This window comes from Bufo gargarizans, chromosome 6 (assembly GCF_014858855.1).
Source record: "Bufo gargarizans isolate SCDJY-AF-19 chromosome 6, ASM1485885v1, whole genome shotgun sequence".
In the NCBI taxonomy this organism is placed as follows: Eukaryota; Metazoa; Chordata; class Amphibia; order Anura; family Bufonidae; genus Bufo; species Bufo gargarizans.
In genome coordinates this window covers 315687534-315709070 of record NC_058085.1, presented here as the reverse complement: position 1 = coordinate 315709070, position 21537 = coordinate 315687534, and the positions used below count along the sequence as shown (strand labels likewise).

Genomic DNA, 21537 nt, shown 5'->3' with positions numbered 1-21537 from the left:
GCAGGGCCAGAAATACCGTATTGCGGAATATTAGACCACCCCAACAGAGCCAAATACCACAGTCCATCACAAAATACTGCCGCCAGCAGCACAAAATGCATCCCCAAATGCTTCCACTGGCCGGCTGTGAGGAGGGCTCAGGTGGCGCCTTGGGCATCGGCCCACCGGGAAATCTCCCTGTAAGGTTTATGGGCAATCCGCCCCGTATATTTCAGGCCAGTTTCAGATGGGTATATCCAGTCCGGGAAATGCACGCCGTGTGGGAGGAACATTTCCCGGACTGAGCACTGCACCTCTGAAGTGAACTCACCGCATCATGATTATTTATATGCAGGTTATAAAACCTAGATTTTTGTTTGGATTTCTCTGGGTTTCTGCGCCAAAAACCGCATGTTCTACTGTACTTGTAAGATCTCACCCCTGCATTGTAAAGGGTGAAATCCACACAAAAAAATTGCACAAACAATTGACATGTTGTGGATTTTACCATCCACATCGCAGCTCAATTTTCCCACGGGGGTAAAAAAAGTGTACATGAGATGACAAGTATGGCGTCCCCATTCACTTCTATGAGGCGGCACTGTGGCAGTCACTTGAACAGGCAGAGCCGTCCCCTAGAAGTGAATGGGGAGGCCATACTTGGAATTACACCTGCTCGCCACTGCAATTGCAGCGACAAGCAGGTCAACAGAGCAGAGAAGGCAGCGCTCGTACACGGGGAGGGGGTGCCGGGTGTCGGACCCCCTCTGATCTGATATTGATGACCTGTCCTGAGGATAGGTCATCAATAGTGAAAAGCGGACAGCCCCTTTAAGTGTGACATTTGGTATAAAGTGTAACTGTTAGAGCGTCTAACTATGCAATGCAGCGTCTGTATAAGGATACAAGAACTTCTCGGCTCTGTATTCTCTTGACTGGATCCCAAAATGCAGGACAAAGAAGGAGCTAAGAAATGCTCATGTGAACGAGAGCTTGTCATACGATGAACGGCGCTTTGTCTCTGCATACCCAGTCATCAGGAATTCATATACTGTATATATAGCAATAAACAAAGGCCGTTACTACAGAATTTTTATTAGAAAGTACAATAAAGATAACATAAGATAACACTAACCATAAATACATGATAGTTTACATCATATAAAAGTCAGGAAAGAAGGGTTTAGTACTTAGCAGCAAATCCTACTGAATTGGAGCTTTGAGGCCATTTACCAATTTGCCAAGACCATCAACCCTATTTTAGAAAGACTGAGGGAGATGCTGCCTGCTCTGGCATCTTCCCGCGCAGCGCCGATGGCAGGCAGTCATATCATGAAGTACTATAATCATCCATAACGCTAACCTGCCCTCTCAAATGACCCGAGCCTGAATGTTTACTGCCATAGGAGAAGCCAGCACCAGACACATGCATTGTGGTTCATCTCCTGGTGAAACAAAGGATCATGTTAAAATCTACCATATTCTCGATACTACTTTCTTTTGACAGTGGATATCAGGAGAAAGTTGAGCTGTTCTCTAGCTTAAAGGGGGTCCGTCGCGTCATTTTAACTTTTAGGCAAGGGCTACACGGCGGCACTGGTCGCGGCCAGGATGCCTGAGCGGTGATCCCATAGAAATGAAAGGGATTGCCACGGCAGTTGCAAGAAATCCAACACAGTGATTCTATGGATTCATTTCTATGGGATCACCGCTGCTCATCGATCCTGGCCACGACAGGTGTCGCCGTGTAACCCTTGCCTTACCAATAGAACTACCAGCATTGCCCCACAGAAGATTGCGAACACATTCTAATCATATCTGTTTGCACTTTGGGCACCCGACCAGTGCAGCTGATCACTGGTTTTAGCGGTCTTATGCCATACACCTCTGAGGCCAGTTATATGGTTATTGCTGCTGTATACGGCTATGTCACTGCTGCAGCCCGTAATGGAGGTAAGGACTGAGGAATGATGTGCTGTGTCAATGATCTATTATTTGAAAGTGTAGCTACATTGGAAAAACTTTTGATATGTCATGGTGACATATCACAGGTTTTGCTTGGTGGGGGGCCAAGCACTGAGAATCGCTAAAAGGAGGAGCTTTAAGAAGCCCTCTCCTAAGCGCTCTCTCCTCGCTGCAGAGCTGAGCACTTTATCTTCTTGTTTAAAGGCTATGTACACCTTTGGAGACAATTTTTTTTATATAATTGCATTGTACAAAAATAATTCTGTAAATATTTTTTATTTTTATATGGAATCTTTTTTTTTCTGTACAGAGCCGACATACTGTAGTGGCAGCCTGTGGATTTTCTGTATTTTCCGTCATCTGGGAAACTGATGGATTCCTTATCTCTGCTCTCTGACCTCCTAAACACTCATTAAAGCTGAAACCTTATCTTACTGATAAGAATGTGGCTTAAATATGTTTTTATGACCTCTTAGTAGTTTAGAGATAAGGGTTATTAGAAGACCAGGACAAAGGGAAAGTACCAGTAACACAGCTAGAAAAACAGCTTTGTGACAGAACAGCTCAATATTTTTAATAAAGGCCTATTGTAAAAATGATAAGATGAGTAAAATGCAAATCATTAAAAAAAAAATTGCCTCCGAAGGTGTACATAGCCTTTAAGTTATTGGTGGGGGTGTAAGTAGTCAGACCCCCACCAATCATATGTCACTATGACATATCAAAAGTCTTTCTACGTGCAGTTACACTTGGACACGTTTAACACAATACCTTGCATGCAGGAGGATGATTTTCTTATACAGGGTAAAGAACACATTGTGGCATGTCATAATTCTTCTTGCTATGAGCTGCATAGTAACCTGCTGGTTTTGGCAGATCATCTCTAAATGTCTCTGAAACCAGGGCCGATTTTCAGTTTTGCCTGGAGTGTTTCTTTAAAATAAATCACAGAATGTGGTATACATTTGCAAGGAGGCCATGCTTTTAAAATTACTTTTTTTCAAATACATAACTTTATCCCCACCAACATCCATTTTCCAGAGGGAACATTACATGCGGTATGATTGGGTGACACTTTAACGGTAGTTTCACACACAAAAACCCTGCAGCCAGATGTTACGTATTGGCAAATAGGAAATTATAAAATGCCCTACAAACACTGTTTCTTGCAGTGGAGTTTTAAGACAGTTTCCTCAAAGGGGTTGAGCCAACATTTAAGCTGTATTTGAATATATTCAGCATGAAAAACTAATTACTGTTGTCATTTATTTTGTGTTACAAAAATTAGATATTCTTTTTTATTAAAATGGCGCCCCCTGGTGTTTACTCTGTATAGTAATATTCACGTCCTTCTACTGAGCTGGTGGAGCATGGTACATCCTTCAACTGCAGCCAGCTGTATCTGTTAGAAGCTGTGACAATTTCAGGGAGAGAGCTGCAGCATAAAGGACACTACCCCTATGAGAAAGGTCCATCCCCATGAGCTGCCAGCCTGGAAAAGTCTAGCAAAGCAACTGGAATAAGGAATGGAGGTAGCTTTTTTTTTTGTCTCTTGGCATTATTCTCTGGGTGCGACTTTTTTCAGGCATTTTCCAATAGATTTTTCTCTATAGGAAAACAAAGGCTTGAAAAAAAATGCAACTAAAACATACAGTAAATGTGACCAAAAAAAACTTATTATTTTGCGATGTTTTTTCCAAGCCAAAATGGAAATGTGGAAGAACCCTTAGGCTTAGACCTGGAGGTGGAGACTTAGGCTACTTTCACACATGCGGCACAGTGATCCGGCAAGCAGTTCCGTCGCTGGTGGTCCAGCAATCTGCATGCAAATGGACAGCATTTGTAGACGGATCCGGATGCAGATCTGTCTTACAAATGTATTGCAAGAATGGATCCGTCTCTCCGTTTGTCATCCGGAGAAACTAATCCGTTATATATTTTTTTCACATTTTTACTTCACATTTTGCTGGCATTGCGGTATTTTTAATACCGGATCCGGCACTAATGCATTTCAATGTAAATTAATGCCGGATCGAGCATTCCGGCAACTGATCCGGAATTTTGGACGGATATAATACCGCAGCATGCTGTGGTATTTCCTCCGTCCAAAACGCTGTTCAGTGACTGAACTGAAGACATCCTGATGCATCCTGAACGGATTTCTCAGAATGCATGGGGATAAAACTGATCGGTTCTTTTCCAGTATTGAGCCCCTATGACGAAACTCAGTGCCGGAAAAGAATAACGCTAGTGTGAAAGTACCCTTACTGTAGTGCAACAAAAAGCCAAACTAAAGCTGCAGTCCAATATGTTGAGCTGCAATCTTGTGGCCTGCCGCTGTCACTCCATAGTTAAAAATCGACCAAAAGTGCTACAAAAAGTTTCTGTGTAGCCCAGGCCAAAAACACCCAGATGCAGACTGGACCTTATGAGTGCACTTGACAGACAATTCTATGCACTTGTACATGCTTTTAAATGTTTTTTCATGTGTTTAAAAATACAACAGATTATAGAGCTTCTATTTTAGGCCATAATTGCATCACATTTCTGATGTACATTTAGCGTGTATGCGAAGAAAACTGCCACAGTACATGCTAAACGTGGCCATAGAGTTACATCAGCCAGATGAAGGCCAACAGATTGTCCTTTGACCTCCACCTGGCTGGTATATGTGAAGAAAAATTTGGAAAAGCGTAATAGACGACACTATACCATACATTAGTAACCAGTAAAATATTATTAAAGGGGTTGTCCAGCCTTTACTAAGTGATGGCCTATCCTCAGGACAGGCAATCACCAGTTGATTGTCCGACACCCCACAGCCTTGTGGATCAGCTTTTTGGGTGGAAGTTGGTGCCAGAACTTCATAATACCACTAACCTTGTGTCAGACCCCGACCGATCAGATAGTGATGGCCTTTCCTGAAGAAGGCTATGCAACCCCTTTAACCATATGGGTGACGATTGCCATTGTATGGCATCCCTCACATACATCAGTTTAATGTGTGTGTTCCTGCATATACATTAAGCAGAAGCCATAAACTTGATGTGAACATAGTCTTTAGGTAGCTGTAAAATAAAATACATTGAATATAATATTTCCATATATATTATAGAGGATAGACCATTTCATACTTCAGGAGAGGAGGTCTAGATTTCATAATTTCTGAATTTTCGCAGGAGGTCTGAGGGAGCCTCGGCTGACCAGCGGAATCGCAGGAGAGTGTAAGCCGCGTCAGGACCTCCTATAATCAAATGACAAAGAAAAAAACGCTAGTATGGTTCACCCTGACGGTACGTGTCACAAATCTAATGCAATGACTTGGCATCACTAATGGAGATTTACACCTGATGTTTTGTCACTCAATATTTACAGTGGAGAAATGTTGATATAGACGTGTACTGAGGAAATACGGTGAAAAAGATCCACTGATGTGTCTGAGATACATTTTTAGACCGCCACTGAAATCTAGAATAAAAAGCACCTAGAGAGCGCACAAACCAGAGATTTGTAGATGGACAGGCCATTGATCTTAGCGGCCCTCGCATTGTCAAGATGATCAGTAACAAAAATCTCTTGAGCACCGCTGAAGAGCCAGAAGTGCTTTAGGTCCCGTTCACAGGGCTCATTCAGATGGCCGGATGCTGTCCGCAAAAATGCGTATCTGTTTTTTTTTGCAGACAAATCAGTATGTCTGCAAAAAAACGGATTGCATTCCGCATTTTTGCAGACTCATCGACTTCAATTAGGCCACGTCCTGTTTTTTACTGACAAGTATAGGACATGTTTTATGTTTTGCTGAGCTGTAGAACGGAAGAAAAGGTCCCCATAGAAGTTGAAAGGGTCTGCATCTAACCTGCAAAAAAAACGGATAAGCATTTTTTGCGGATAGCATGCGGTCGTCTGAATAAGCCCACAGTTGCATTAGGAATCACTGGATGTGACCATGTACTGCTGAATCCCCATCGACTATAATGAGATCCGGCCACTCCCTGGCAGATATGCCAGGAATCACTTGGACAAAGTGGTACACGGTGATATCCAGCCATGCTGGATACGGTAAGCTCCGGTAGCCTAATCCTCAGCTGGATCAGCCTACTGGATTCTTATAGAGACCTGTTCTGATAATCAGATTCCAAAAAATTTTCATCTCGTTGTCAGGGGCCAGTCCAAATAATACAACCTAAAGTCTAATAGGCTTCAATTCTTGTATAATAGAAAGGAAGGTGATGTGTAAGAGGTCGTACATTGAAAGCTTGTGGTAAAATCCTAAATCTCTTAGCGTTCCAGTCTATGCATGGTGTTCGTTGTCAGAATATGTCATAGGAGCAAGGATCCTATGGTTCCATCAGAGATGGAGAATGCAAGGACATTGGGGGGGTCATTGACTGGAGTTTTAGACACCGGTCTTAATACCCCTTGCACTGGATCCGCCGAAGTTATGACTTGCAGTAATATAGTTATTTTATTATGGTGCGCATTACTTCAGATATTTGTATTTTATATTTTTGAATTTGTTGGATGACCCCCTTTCAGAATCTATTGCCTGTATTGATGTCAGTAAGCACACATGAGACATCATGTTTATCTGGGCAATACCAAAGAAAGGGAAGTGCTCCTAATCTCATAACGGGTAGCAACACATTTTTCGCTATGTTGGATCAGAGTCTTTCCATGTTCCTACTTCCACATCATATCTCATCATTACCGCTGTTCTTTTTCTAGTAACTGAATTACTACAACAGAGCAGAAGAGCTTCCAGTTTCTTGACACTGGGTTTTGGCTTTTAACTTTGTTTCACGCATCAAGATAAAATCAGAAGGTACCGCGGATGAGTAATAAAGCTGTAGTAATTCAAGTCTGAAGGGTGACATATAAGAAGGACTTTTCACAAGACAAGCAGCGGCTTCAAGACCACATCGATCAAACACTTTATTTAATTGTGTTGTTACCTTCAGGACTTTTAGGTGACAGCTTATCAATATGTTCTGGCGTTTTCTTCAACGTGTGATCCTCGTTTCCTTCACTGATCTGCTTTTTCTTTTCTTCTGAGTTAAATGAAATGTCATCATGTGTTTCACTTGAAGATTTATCTGGTGCTTCCAGCATTGCTTCCTTCTTGTTGTTTACAGCCCAGTGCATTGACTAAAAATACAAAGGATTCATCATAAAAATTAGGTCAAACCTTTAGGTCTGAATCTTCAAGCTTCTATATTGTGTATTCATAATTTCTGTACAATTATCCATCTGGTGCTCATCTACTCCCCCCCCCCCCCCCCATGAACATTTTAAAGCAAAATGAGCTTTAATTGGGTTCTTTGTGATTACTATGGTTTTTACCAGATACGCTCATGAAGTTGATTACGTCATGTACATCTTCCCCGCGCCTTTTGGTTTTCAATTTAGACTCTCCTAATTTTTACCATGTAAACCGATCCCTCTGGTTTGCTACATCCTCATTTTTTGCTGCGTCAGACGGTCTTCCAAACATTTTTAAGTAATTAAAATCCAGACAGCATGGAGTCACATAAAAACACCACATTTCCGGGTAAATTAGGCTACCCCCTCTCTGGCTCTTGTTTTCTATAACGCTCCTGATTATGTGTTCCAATGAATATAACGTGACTTACCATTTTTATTGAATCGTTCAAAGCATCCCATTGTGCAAATGGAATCATCAGTTTACTCCGTCTCCAATAGTCATAATGTGCGCGACTCTCCTCGTTGGTTAGGGTCTCTTTGGCCTGTTGAAGTTTCTGAAACTCTTCCACTACAGCAGAATAAATGTAGGAAGTGATGACAAAAATACATGGGAAATACTTATCCTCTATACATGGGAACACCTGAACAGGTTGGTTTTTAGACTAAGATGTCCATACAAGGTCTAATCAAAAATAATTAAATGGGTTCTCCGAGCTACAAATATTGATGACCTATCCTCTGGATCAATATCTGATCTGGGGGAAGGTGGTCCGACACTCACACCCCAATCAATCAGCTGTAGCCTGGAGAACCCCTCTAAAGAGTCCGTCAAAGTGTAAATCCTAGTCCTGATTCTGTGAGCCAAGGCTGCTGAATGTTAACGCAGTATTCTCATTTTAAACATTGATGGCATATTACTAGGATATCTCCAGAATGGACCCCGTCCGTCCGTAGTGAAGGAGAGTACACTGTGCAAGCATGGCCACCCTCCATTCACCACTGTGGAAGTTCAGAAAATAGCAAACTACTGGCTCGGATATTGCTGGCAGTCCCATAGAGGTAAATGGAGAGGTGGCCATTTTCGCTTTCCATCACTGTTCTAGAGACAGGATCTGGTCCCAGAGGTGGGACCTGCATCTATCTGACTGTGATGGCATAGCCTAGCGATATGCCATCAATGTCTGAGATGAGACAACCTCTTTAATTCAAGCTCCATGACTCCATTAAATGAGGTACAAGCTATTTTCTAGCTTGCTTCTGGCACTTTAAGATGCAATTTAATGGGTGCATTTGCACCCCCTATTTCTGCTGGGGCAGAATACAGACTACCGCAAAGTGCGCCTTTTTTTTAAATGTCACTTTTTACTTCGATTTTCCCTAATGTTCATAAAAGTCATACAGTATTTTTAAAGGGGTTCTCCAGGCTTTTAGTATTCATGACCTATCAGATCGGCTATGCGCGCATGCCGTCTCCTGTCTTTCTTCCTGCTCGCCACTGCTATATAGACAGCGAGCAGGAAGCGAGACGGTGCGCGCCTTCCCTTCATACAGCTGATCGGCGGGGGCGTCAGGTGTCCGGACCCCCACCAATCTGATATTGATGACCTATCCTGAGAATAGGTCATCAATATTAAAAGCCTGAAGAACCCCTTTAAAGAGGTTACTGGAAAAACAGGTCTGCTGTTTTTTCCAGAAACGAGGCCACTCCTGTCCATGGGCTGTGTCTGATATTGTAGATCAAATCTAATGATTGAGGCTGAGTGAACCTTGTTTTTTTTTTGCCTAATACTGTACAACCCCTTCATAATACTTTGGTGAAAAAAAAGGCTGTTTAGCCAAAACGCGTCACATCTGCCTGTATTTACGGCAATAAAGTGAGTGCTGATCCACTTCTTCTATTATTTTTGGAAAGCTTACTACGTATTGACCCCCATGTTCCCAAAAATGCTCATAGCAGCCAATCAGGTTCCACTATTTTTTAGTGATCTGGCTCATTGCTATGGACAATGCAGACAATAATTTTTTTGTATCTATTATTATAAGGAATGAATGAAATACCTGCTTTTTGATTGCTGGGATGTTTGTCGGGATGGCACTCAAGGGCTCTGACTTTATATTCTGCGATAATTTGTTCAACCTGATGGAAAAACGTACAGAGTCATTTGCTTGTGACGTCGCTCTAGATCCGATGAGAACGAGCTTTCCACTTTCCGACAGAGGCCTGCTCTTCCCCCCGAGCAGCAGGCGCTGTCATGATTCATCTTCCTCTCCTGTTGTTATTATGGCCACGTTTTCCCTTAGTCACGGCTACCTACCTGATAACAAAGCTGTGGAATTAATTACCACTGTCAACACTGGAGAAGACAGAGGAACACGCACACAGGCGTAAATGCCACATTTTCCGGATTTGCTTTTCAACGCTGTTCTTCTGACCCCTCATCCTCTCTGGTATTTAATCATAAGACTCAGCTCTAATCAGAAGTATAAAATAGGAACTTTTTTATTTTTATTTTTACTGTATATGTTCTGATGCCACATCAGTATGCCAGCCACGGTGCCCCCTCATCAGCCATAGTACCCTCATTAATAGCCACAGAGGTAATGGCGGACAGTGAGGGTATACAGTATATACAGAGCGGAGGTGATGGGGCAGTGAGGGTATACAGTATATACAAAGCGGAGGTGATGGGAACAGTGAGGGTATACAGTATATACAGAGCAGAGATGATGGCGGACAGTGAGGGTATACAGTATATACAGAGCAGAGATGATGGTGGACAGTGAGGGTATATAGTATATACAGAGCGGAGGTGATGGGGACAGTGAAGGTTTACAGTATATACAGAGCAGAGATGATGGGGCAGTGAGGGTATACAGTATATACAGAGCGGAGGTGATGGGGCAGTGAGGGTATACAGTATATACAGAGCGGAGGTGATGGGGACAGTGAGGGTATAGAGTATATACAGAGCGGAGGTGATGGGGGCAGTGAGGGTATACAGTATATACAGAGCGGAGGTGATGGGGACAGTGAGGGTATAGAGTATATACAGAGCAGAGATGATGGGGACAGTGAAGGTATACAGTATGTACAGAACAGAGATGATGGGGACAGTGAGGGTATACAGTATATACAGAGCAGAGATGATGGGGGCAGTGAGGGTATACAGTATATACAGAGCAGAGGTGATGGGGACAGTGAGGGTATACAGTATATACAGAGCAGAGATGATGGGGCAGTGAGGGTATACAGTATATACAGAGCAGAGGTGATGGGGACAGTGAGGGTATACAGTATATACAGAGCAGAGATGATGGGGCAGTGAGGGTTTACAGTATATACAGAGCAGAGGTAATGGCGGACAGTGAGGGTATACAGTATATACAGAGCGGAGGTGATGGAAACAGTGAAGGTATACAGTATATACAGAGCGGAGGTGATGGGGACAGTGAGGGTATACAGTATATACAGAGCAGAGATGATGGGGACAGTGAAGGTATACAGTATATACAGAGCGGAGATGATGGAAACAGTGAAGGTATACAGTATATACAGAGCGGAGGTGATGGGGACAGTGAGGGTATACAGTATATACAGAGCAGAGATGATGGGGACAGTGAAGGTATACAGTATATACAGAGCGGAGGTGATGGAGACAGTGAAGGTATACAGTATATACAGAGCGGAGGTGATGGGGACAGTGAGGGTATACAGTATATACAGAGCAGAGATGATGGAGACAGTGAAGGTATACAGTATATACAGAGCGGAGGTGATGGGGACAGTGAGGGTATACAGTATATACAGAGCGGAGGTGATGGGAGGGTATATATCACTTTGCCACTTTAAACTGTAAATAGCGAACCCACTATTTCCACCTTTTGCACTGACTGTCCCAGAATGAGGAGTCATTTCCTTCTTGTGTGAATATGTGCTAGAAATACCTCCATTAAAGGGTCTCTCTGATGTTTATAATCCCTGCTTGTTAGAAGTGTCCCCCTACCAGGAATATAAAATAAATTAAAGGGATTGTGTACTTTCGGGACACCTCAGAAGTTCTAAGAGCGTTCATGAGAACCTTGTGTAACTTAAAAACTACTTGTCAGCAGGTGTAGTGCCTGTTAGGGTTAATCCTGCTGAATAAAATTATACCTCTAAAGATCCGCTGCACCATTCCCAAGAAAAAAAACTTGTATTCTTTATGAAAATGAGGAGTTCAGTGCACTGGGGGTGGGGTCCAGTCGTTTTTTCTCTGAAACTCAACAATCAATTTTCACAAGACAGGTATTATTTTAATCAGCAGGATCAGGGCCGGCCTTAGGGGTGTGCGAGCTGTGCGGCCTCACAGGGCACCATGGTAACAGGGGCGCCCGGAGGCCGACACAGCCACTGGCGGATCCAGGGGCGCGGTAGGGGGGCGGCGGCAGGGCACAGGGAGATGAGCACTTCCAAGCGCTCATCTCCATAGTCATCTGTATCGCCATCCTCAGGACAGCGATACAGATGGCTGTGCTGAGGCAGGGGAGGGAGAGGCGTGTCCCTTTCCCTTCCTCTGATAGGCTGCAGGCACTAGGCCGGCAGCCTATTAGAGGCCAGTGCAGGCGGCGCAATTACGTCATCACGCTGCCTGAGCCGTACAGCGCGGGACACAGGCCGGAAGAGGCCTGCATCACATCGCTGACACTGAGGTAAGTATAAGTGTTTGTTTGTTTATATAGTTTATATATATATATCGCTTGAGAAAGGCTCATGTTGAGCCGAAACGTTGCTTTTTTGCTGCTATCACATGTGTGAATAAACTTCACCCGTCTGGAGTGCTGTCCAATTTTTTCATTATATTGAAGTGGGTAATATCCAGTTGCCGTACTTGGACTTTGCACCCACTAACAAGGTGGTGCTGCCAGTTATTTTTGTCTGTATATATATATATATATATATATATATATATATATATACAGTACAGACCAAAAGTTTGGACACACCTTCTTATTCAAAGAGTTTTCTTTATTTTCATGACTATGAAGGCATCAAAACTATGAATTAACACATGTGGAATTATATACATAACAAACAAGTGTGAAACAACTGAAAATATGTCATATTCTAGGTTCTTCAAAGTAGCCACCTTTTGCTTTGATTACTGCTTTGCACACTCTTGGCATTCTCTTGATGAGCTTCAAGAGGTAGTCACCAGAAATGTTCTTCCAACAGTCTTGAAGGAGTTCCCAGAGATGCTTAGCACTTGTTTGTCCTTTTGCCTTCACTCTGCGGTCCAGCTCACCCCAAACCATCTCGATTGGGTTAAGGTCCGGTGACTGTGGAGGCCAGGTCATCTGGCGCAGCACCCCATCACTCTCCTTCATGGTAAATAGCCCTTACTTTCAAAGTTTTCCCAATTTTTCGGCTGACTGACTGACTGACCTTCATTTCTTAAAGTAATGATGGCCACTCGTTTTTCTTTACTTAGCTGCTTTTTTCTTGCCAAAATACAAATTGTAACAGTCTATTCAGTAGGACTATCAGCTGTGTATCCACCTGACTTCTCCACAAGGCAACTGATGGTCCCAACCCCATTTATAAGGCAAGAAATCCCACTTATTAAACCTGACAGGGCACACCTGTGAAGTGAAAACCATTTCAGGTGACTACCTCTTGAAGCTCATCAAGAGAATGCAAAGAGTGTGCAAAGCAGTAATCAAAGCAAAAGGTGGCTACTTTGAAGAACCTAGAATATGACATATTTTCAGTTGTTTCACACTTTTTTGTTATGTATATAATTCCACATGTGTTAATTCATAGTTGTGATGCCTTCAGTGTGAATCTACAATTTTCATAGTCATGAAAATAAAGAAAACTCTTTGAATGAGAAGGTGTGTCCAAACTTTTGGTCTGTACTGTATATGCAATACTTTCACTGGCACATTGGGGGGGCTGTTATTACTGGCACATTGGGGGGGGGCTGTTATTACTGGCACATTGGGGGGGCTGTTATTACTGGCACATTGGGGGGGGCTGTTATTACTGGCACATGATGGGGGGCTATTACTGGCACATGATGGGGGCCTGTTATTACTGGCACATTGAGGGGGCTGTTATTACTGGCACATGATGGGAGGGCTGTTATTACTGGCACATGATAGGGGGGCTGTTATTACTGGCACATGATGGGGGGGGCTGTTATTACTGGCACATGATGGGGGTTGCTCTTGTTACTGGCACAGTATTGGGGGCACTATAGGGGCATCTACTGAGGCCACAAAGAAGGGGTATTTTATATGGGGGCTCTGTACAGTAGAATGTTTAACTATGGGGAAGGCACTATGGGGAAGGGGGAGAGGAGTACTATGGGGTCATCTACAGAGGGCACTAAGAAGGGGTATTTTATACTTGCAAATTAAGGGGGACACTGAGGGCATCTACTGGGGCATTTTATACTGGTACATTATGGGAGGCACTAGAAGGAAGGGGGGAGAGGAGCACTATGGGGGCACTGTATAGGGGTATTTTACACTGGCACATTATGGGGGCACTATGGAAACATTAGCTCAACTGGGGGCATTACAAGGGGGTAATTTTTGCACTGTCACATTATAAGGAGAATTATTTCTACTGGGGGGCTTTATGATGGGCTTTATTACTCCCCCATGGTATGAGCCCCCTAGCAGCAGCACCAGCCTCTCCCTGCTCTGCTATCCCTCTGCCCCTTCTCCAAATCCTTATTATGAAATCTTTCTCATTAGGATAAAAGACAACATCAGCTCCGCCGAGCCCCCGGCCAAAGTGTGGAAGTGGCGTCCGAGATCCCCAAAGGTCAAGCCAAGTAATTGTAAGTTTTCATGTGAAATATGTTTGTTATACACATATAGCATAAACTGTGCCACACAATATACAGTATACCGCTACACTGTGCCACACAATATACAGTATACCGCTACACTGTGCCACACAATATACAGTATACCTCTACACTGTGCCACACAATATACAGTATACCGCTACACTGTGCCACACAATATACAGTATACCGCTACACTGTGCCACACAATATACAGTATACCTCTACACTGTGCCACAAAATATACAGTATACCGCTACACTGTGCCACACAATATACAGTATACCGCTACACCGTGCCCCACAATATACAGTATACCGCTACACCGTGCCCCACAATATACAGTATACCGCTACACTGTGCCACACAATATACAGTATACATCTACACTGTGCCACACAATATACAGTATACCGCTACACTGTGCCACACAATATACAGTATACCGCGCCCCACAATATACAGTATACCGCTACACTGTGTAGTCTGTTCTATAAGCACCATTGTTTTGTGGCGGCAGATGGAAAATAATCTGGAAGTGCCCCTCCAGAGACCAGGCTCGGGATCCGGCACTGCACAGCTAGCAGTCGGTCTCTTACAGCAGGCTGGCCCGAGATTGTGTGAAAAACTATTTGTTACAAAGATTGTTTTCCTTTTTGTGTATGTTTAGGTGAACTGGGGGGGCCACAAGATTAGCTCGCACAGGGCGCCTGAACACCTAAGGCCAGCCCTGAGCAGGATCAACTCTACAAGGCAACGTGCCTGGTTTAATAGGGTTGATTCTGTGGCATGTCCTCTTTAACTCTGACAGTGGAAAACCTGCATATTATAGGGACATATAAAAAGCTTTGATTGGTGGGGGTCTGAGATCTGAGACCCACACCGAAGTCTATAAAGAAAGGAGAGAAGTACTCACATAGCGCGCAGCTCTCTCTCCGCGCTGTACAAGACGAGAGAAAGACCGGCCCATTGACTTTCTATGGTGTCCATCTCGCTTCCCGTCCTGAGAGTGGGCATGCTATAGCGAGCTCTTCTCTCCCCTCATTCTAGAGGTTGGTCTCAGCTGCTCAGACCACCACTAATCAAATCTTTATATACAGGTATGTCCCTATAACATCAAAAGTTCCTGAAAACACAGTGCCCCTTTATGCCCAACTCATGCCAGGCAGGCATGACTGGACAGATCCAACAGTATGGCAATAAAGCCAAAAACCTGGATTGCAGGGGGTACAACTAGGGCAGTCAGATGGGATTCAGAACATAGCTGAAAAATGTTGCCAACAATTAGTCACTGGCCAATTCTATTCCGATCGTGACCACTGATCCGTCTTTTCACAATGTAAGCAAAACACGTCAGTGTGCAGACGTGGCCTGGATGAACAATGGCCTTCAATATTGTCCATTTCACTCGCCATCAATATCAGCTTCCGAAATCAGAGTCTTGTTCAGTGTGAAGAGGAAGTAATAAGAAGCCATGATAGTGTCAGTGAGAAAACACTCATCATCCTTATCAGACCAATGAACCATCAACATCTTCTAGCCTATTGTTACTATATATTGATTACTTTGACATAGGCTTTTGCCACATTATCTGTAGCCTAATGTTTATCTTCTTAAAGGGAACCTGTCATCAACGTTATGCTGATCTCACTGAGGGCAGCATAAAATAGTGACAGAAATGCTGATTTCAGCGGTGTGTCACATATCAGCTAAAAGTAAGAGTCCTGGTTATTCCTAATCTCCTGCTCTCGCCCCATCTGCTGATGATTGGCAGTTCTCTCCTAGAGAGAAAGAGAGAAAACTAGGTAGAAGACTGTCAGTCATCAGCAGGTGGGCAGGAGAGCAGGAATTCATGAATAACCAGGACTCTTCTCAGGTGGCCGTGACTCTTTTCCAGGCCCAGTCTACAATGATTGTGATGTTGGTTCTCGGCATCCACTTACTTTTAACTTTTAAATGACAGACTGCTGAAATCGTCTCTACTTTATACTACTGTTAGTATGGGCAGCATACAGTTGGTGACCGGTTCCCTTTAAAGAACATTTGTCAGCAGGACTAATCTTATCAAATCAGGCATAAAGCCCTGTAGGGTTGATCCTGCTGAGTACCTTTCTTATGCTGATCAGTTGCACTGTTAATGAGATATCCTTATATCAATACACATACAAATGAGGACTTAACCACTGAGCAGTCGGCCTTAGCCACTTGGTGCACCTTTGCGCCTCTGCTGTGCAGCGATGAGGACACCCCTCTCCACGTGATTGACAGGGCCAGGCATCATCAGTGTCCTCTCACCTGGCCCTGTAATCCCCTTCCTTTGCTGTACAATACACCATTGGCGCATGTGCAGTATATCTGCTTCTGTACATGTGCCAATGGTGGAGAATAAAATGAGCAGGTGATGCCCTTTAAGATTTTTGTTACGTGAAACCGTAAAACCCCTTGAAGTCTTGAATACACTGCCTGAATTCTCTATTGCGATCGATACGGTGAATTCTTTGTTTACCACGGTCTCTCTAACATCAGAGAAGAATAAAAGTGCGATTATCTTGTACACTTGCCAAACACATACTGTAAACTAACAAACACATCTTTTTCCTTGGTTCTTGGATGATTATACAATATATTAGTATCTCCTCTTTCCTTGGAAATTTTGTTATAATGCGATGGATATACTAGAATATAATATAAACATACCGCCCAACTTTTTGGAAAGGACACTTATAGCTCATTGTGTGGCTCAGGTGGGTGATTGGCTGAGCAGCAGTCACAGCCATTTCTCACCTTGTATAGACACTAGCAGGAGCTGGGTTGCAGCGGGGACCAAGCACTATCACCATGGAAGGGACGGTGTATTGGAAAGGTGGGTATAAGTTCTCTTATTATTATTTTTTGTTACTACATCTGCAGTCTGGGACAGCTTTTTTTTACACTGGAATACCCCTTTAAATATTAGCACCAAATCAACTGATTGTAGACATTTTAAAGGTCCAAATTGCAAAATATAATGAAAAAAATATACAAGTTGAGGACTTATCTACAGGTAGGAACCAGTCAGTAAGTTTATTAGGTGATGCACATTGATTTCCCAGGTCAAAAAAGAGACATATAAGGAGCAAAATGGGACATAGGTACTTTGGTCAAAAACAGGGACTGTCCCTCCTAAAAAGGGATCATTCTAAGACACTTATATACATTATATATTTATTACAATAAAATGTATTAACAGTACACAATAACGTGATTTGAAAGTATTATTTTATTTTATACTTATAACAAGTTATGTGGTGAAGAGACTTTATACCGGTGAAACTCGAAAAATTAGAATAACGTGCAAAAGTCCATTTATTTCAGTAATGCAAATTAAAAGGAATTGCAGCTTAAAATTTGAATTTTGTGAAAAGGTTCAATATTCTAGGCTCAAAGTGTCACACTGTAGTCAGCTAATTAATCCATACCCCCTGAGCAAAGGGGACCTGAGATTGTGACTTTGGAGGAGTTTTCATAAGCTGTAAGCCATAATCATCCAAATTATACCAAATAAAGGCTTGAAATATCTCGCTTTGCATGTAATGAGTCTCATATGTTAGTTTCACCTTTTAAGTTGCATTACTGAAATGAATGAACTTTGCACGATATTCAAATTTTTCGAGTTTTACCTGTATATAGGTCAAAACATAACCTTAAGAATGCAGCACTTACTGTGTCTGGTAGTTTTTTGGAATTTCAAAATGAAACAAGTACATTACTTTAATAACTATATATAATCATTTTACATGTCTGCTGGGACAATCGCAGAATTTTGGACATTTGTTCTCTCATTTAGAAAGATTAGTCAGAATGTGTTGAATTTGTCAGCATTTGCAAGTATATATTTAATGATATTGGACATGGATATTTTTAATCAGAGGGATTATTTTCTTTTATGTTTCCGGTTGTTAAACTGTTACATTGGCTATAAGAATGGATAAAAGATAGAGAAGTGCATGCAGCGTCAACGATGCAATGTATTATACGCAATCTCATCACAGCCTGCTTTGCAAACACCACATTTACATACGTAGACATTTTCCAGACACACCACACTATCATAATAATGACCTATGAATAATAATCTGACAACAGAACAGCTAGATGTATCAGCAGAATAGATAAGATGGACACTGACCGTGGAGAGCTCATCACAGCCCAGCAGAGTGTAATAATCCTCCCCCATAGCCTCCTCGGTGCTGTTCAGAATAGACTCCATCTCTGTGACAGGATGAGCAGCACACACCCAGCTCTGCTTCTTCTCACTTTATAATGGTACAGGGTGCTCCACAAGCCTTTATATAAGATGGGCAGCTCCACACTTGTTGCTTGCTATTGGCACTTGACAGGGGGTGAGGCTGCTTCTCTCGCAGTGCAGCCTGGGAGGTATAGTTAACAGAAAACCCAGCTTATTACATCTGTTTGCGTACAGCATGAAAGGGAGCTGGTTTTGATTATAATATGGCTTCAGGTTGAGGTCATTGACTGGCAATAGCAACAGACGACAGGAATCCGCAAACATCAAAAGTGATATCACTATTACACTGTGGACGGTGATGCCATTTCACAATAGTGAGAAAAAAAAGAGAAAATTGAGAATACAGTACATGTAAAGAAACGGTACAGTAGGTGTAAACGAACAGTATAATAGATGTAAACAGTATAGTAGATGTAAACAAACGGTACAGTAGAAGTAAACTAACAGTATAGTACATGTAAACAAACTGTATAGTGGATGTAAACAATATAGTAGATATAAACAGTATAGTAGATGTAGACAGTATAATAGATATAAACAGTATAGTAGATGTAGACAGTATAATAGATATAAACAGTATAGTAGATGTAGACAGTATAGTAGATATAGACAGTATCGTAGATGTAGACAGTATAATAGATATAAACAAACAATATAGTAGATGTAAACAGTATAGAAGAAGTAAACAAACAGTATAGTAGATGTAAACAAACGGTACAGTAGAAGTAAACTAACAGTATATAGTGGATGTAAACAATATAGTAGATATAAACAGTATAGTAGATGTAAACAGTATAGTAGATGTAGACAATATAGTAGATATAAACAAACAGTATAGTAGATGTAGACAGTATAGTAGATTGTGAAGGAAAGCCCTGTATTATGCCCTTCATCATGAACACTGTTTGACTCTTGTTCAGTTTTACCACAGCCAACTAAGGATGTGACACATGGGGGGGGGGTTGGCTTATGTTGTCACTCAATTATCTCCCATGATACTGGGGGAGGAATTATGTGCACTGTATAAACTTGATGTGTGTGTGTGAATAAACTTCAGTTCTTGGTTTACCCATCAATAGGCCTCAGCTGATGTGTGGGATGATTTCATGCCTGAGGGAGTATGCCTGACAGGATTATTTACGATTCGGGCAGAAAAAGTGGGACACCTGAGGATGGTGGGAGTTGACCAGACCGTCACATTTGAGTACGCCTGACGGGATTATTTACGATCCAGGCAGGAAAAGTGGGACCCCTGAGGACGGTGGGAGTTGACCAGACCGTCACATTTGAGTATGCCTGACAGGATTATTTACGATCCAGGCAGGAAAAGTGGGACCCCTGAGGACGGTGGGAGTTGACCAGACCGTCACATTTGAGTATGCCTGACAGGATTATTTACGATCCAGGCAGGAAAAGTGGGACCCCTGAGGACGATGGGAGTTGACTAGACCGTTACATTTAGCTGGCAGCGGTGGGATCGTCCCTTTTCCATGGCTTCATAATCTGAGGCAGGAACCGGAGCAGCTTGCATGGAAGGCTGCTACAACCAGCTCAAGTGCAACACGTTGAAAGAACTACTGGAAGTACGTGGATGTAGTGGCAGCAATAAAGCCAAGCATCTTATTATCAGCGAGCTAATGGAGCTGGATAAGGAGCGCATGGCCGCTGCTACCCTAGCTGTGCTTACAGAGAGAACGGGCCATAGAGTTGGTACACTTGGGGGAACGGCTGGGACCACAGGAGCGGACACAGGCGATCGCCCTTCTGAAAGCCAAACAGGCCACGTTCTCTCAGGAGCCCGGATACACTAGACTAGCGACCCACAGGGTAGAGACCCCAGGCCAGGCTCTGTTGAGGCAAACCCCCTACCACATCCCCGAGGCAGTCCGGGAAGGAATGCGTAAGGAAATTAAGGAGATGCTCAGTTTGGGAGTCATTGAGCATTCAGAAAGCCCTTGGGCCTCACCGGCGGTACTAGTGCCAAAGCAGGACGGTACGACCCGCTTCCTGCCGTTCAGGATGAAGAATGCCCCAGCTACATTCCAAAGAATTGTAGATCGTCCCCTAGATGGGCTCCAGGACTTTGCGTGTGCCTACATGGACGACAGCCATTTTTAGCGATTCATGGGAAGCCCACTTAGTCCATATAGGGACCGTATTGGACAGGATCAGAGCAGCTGGTTTTACTTTGAAACCCAAGAAGTGTCACATTGGTATGGCGGAAGTTCAATATCTGGGACACAGGGTAGGTTGTGGAAGACAACGACTAGAGCCGGCTAAAATTGAGGCTGTTGCCAATTGCCCTACTCCCCGTACCAAGACACAAGTTATGGCTTTTTTAGGGACAGCCGGTTAATATAGACGCTTTGTCCCTGACTATAGCGCCCTGGCTAAACCCTTGTCAGACCTGACTAAGAAAAACTCGCCCGGACAGGTCCTGTGGTCCCCGGAGTGTGAGACAGCTTTCCAAACCCTGAAGCAAGCTCTTGTAAATGCACCTGTTCTTGCCGCCCCTGATCCTAATAAATGTTTTATCGTTCACACAGATGCTTCCATGTTTGGACTGGGGGCAGTGTAAAGCCAGGTCAGAGAGGACGGAGGGGAGCACCCAGTAGCCTATCTGAGCTGGAAACTATTGCCCAGGGAGGTCAGTTATGCAGCTATCGAAAAAGAGTGCCTAGCTCTCGTCTGGGCACTGAAAAAACTGACACCTTATCTCTATGGCCGTGCATTCACCTTCATCACCGACCATAATCCCTTAGTCTGGCTCAACCGGGTTGCAGGCGATAACGCCCGTCTTCTCAGGTGGAGTCTAGGCCTACAACCATACGACTTCACTATACACTACCGGCCTGGCAAGTTGAACGGGAATACGGATGGCCTCTCTAGGCAAACGGAGTTGGTAGCTTAAGTATCTCAGGGGCTACCCGGACAGCCCCAAGTCGACCCGAAAAGGGTCCATTTGTGTCTGCCGGAGCTGTCAGCAAGGAGGGAGCAGTGTTAAGGAAAGCCCTTTATTATGCCCTTCATCAGTGAACACTGTTTAACTCTTGTTCACAGTTTTACCACAGCCAACTAAGGATGTGACACATGGGGAGGGGGGTTGGCTTATGTTGTCACTCAATTATCACCCAGGATACTGGAGAGGAGTTATGTGCACTGTGTAAACTTGATGTGTGTGTGTCAATAAAGTGCAGTTCTTGGTTTACCCAGCAATAGGCCTCAGCTGATGTGTGGGATGATTTCATGCCTGAGGGAGTACGCCTG

At 43.3% G+C, this 21537-nt stretch overlaps 1 protein-coding gene across 1 annotated transcript; it reads right to left on the bottom strand.

The window, feature by feature from the left end:
* Positions 1-4089: 4089 nt before the first annotated feature.
* On the bottom strand, positions 4090-18295 carry DNAJC12 (DnaJ heat shock protein family (Hsp40) member C12). The gene is made up of 5 exons (XM_044297857.1): positions 18151-18295; positions 9205-9283; positions 7575-7714; positions 6897-7089; positions 4090-5188 (listed from the first exon to the last, which is right to left on the bottom strand). The coding sequence occupies exons 1-5, from the start codon at positions 18229-18231 to the stop codon at positions 5094-5096; spliced, it is 588 nt and encodes a 195-aa protein (XP_044153792.1). The 5' UTR covers positions 18232-18295; the 3' UTR covers positions 4090-5093.
* Positions 18296-21537: the final 3242 nt, after the last annotated feature.

Bases quoted from the DNA above. Each gene is read 5' to 3' on its own strand.
- DNAJC12 (XM_044297857.1), bottom strand. From the start codon at position 18,231: ATGGAGTCTATTCTGAACAGCACCGAGGAGGCTATGGGGGAGGATTAT. The intron at 7,715-9,204 runs GTATTTCATTCA...ATTCTGCTGTAG, and splicing joins TCCCAGCAATCAAAAAGCAG to TGGAAGAGTTTCAGAAACTT. The intron at 7,090-7,574 runs GTAAGTCACGTT...TTGTATTTTTAG, and splicing joins TGAACGATTCAATAAAAATG to TCAATGCACTGGGCTGTAAA.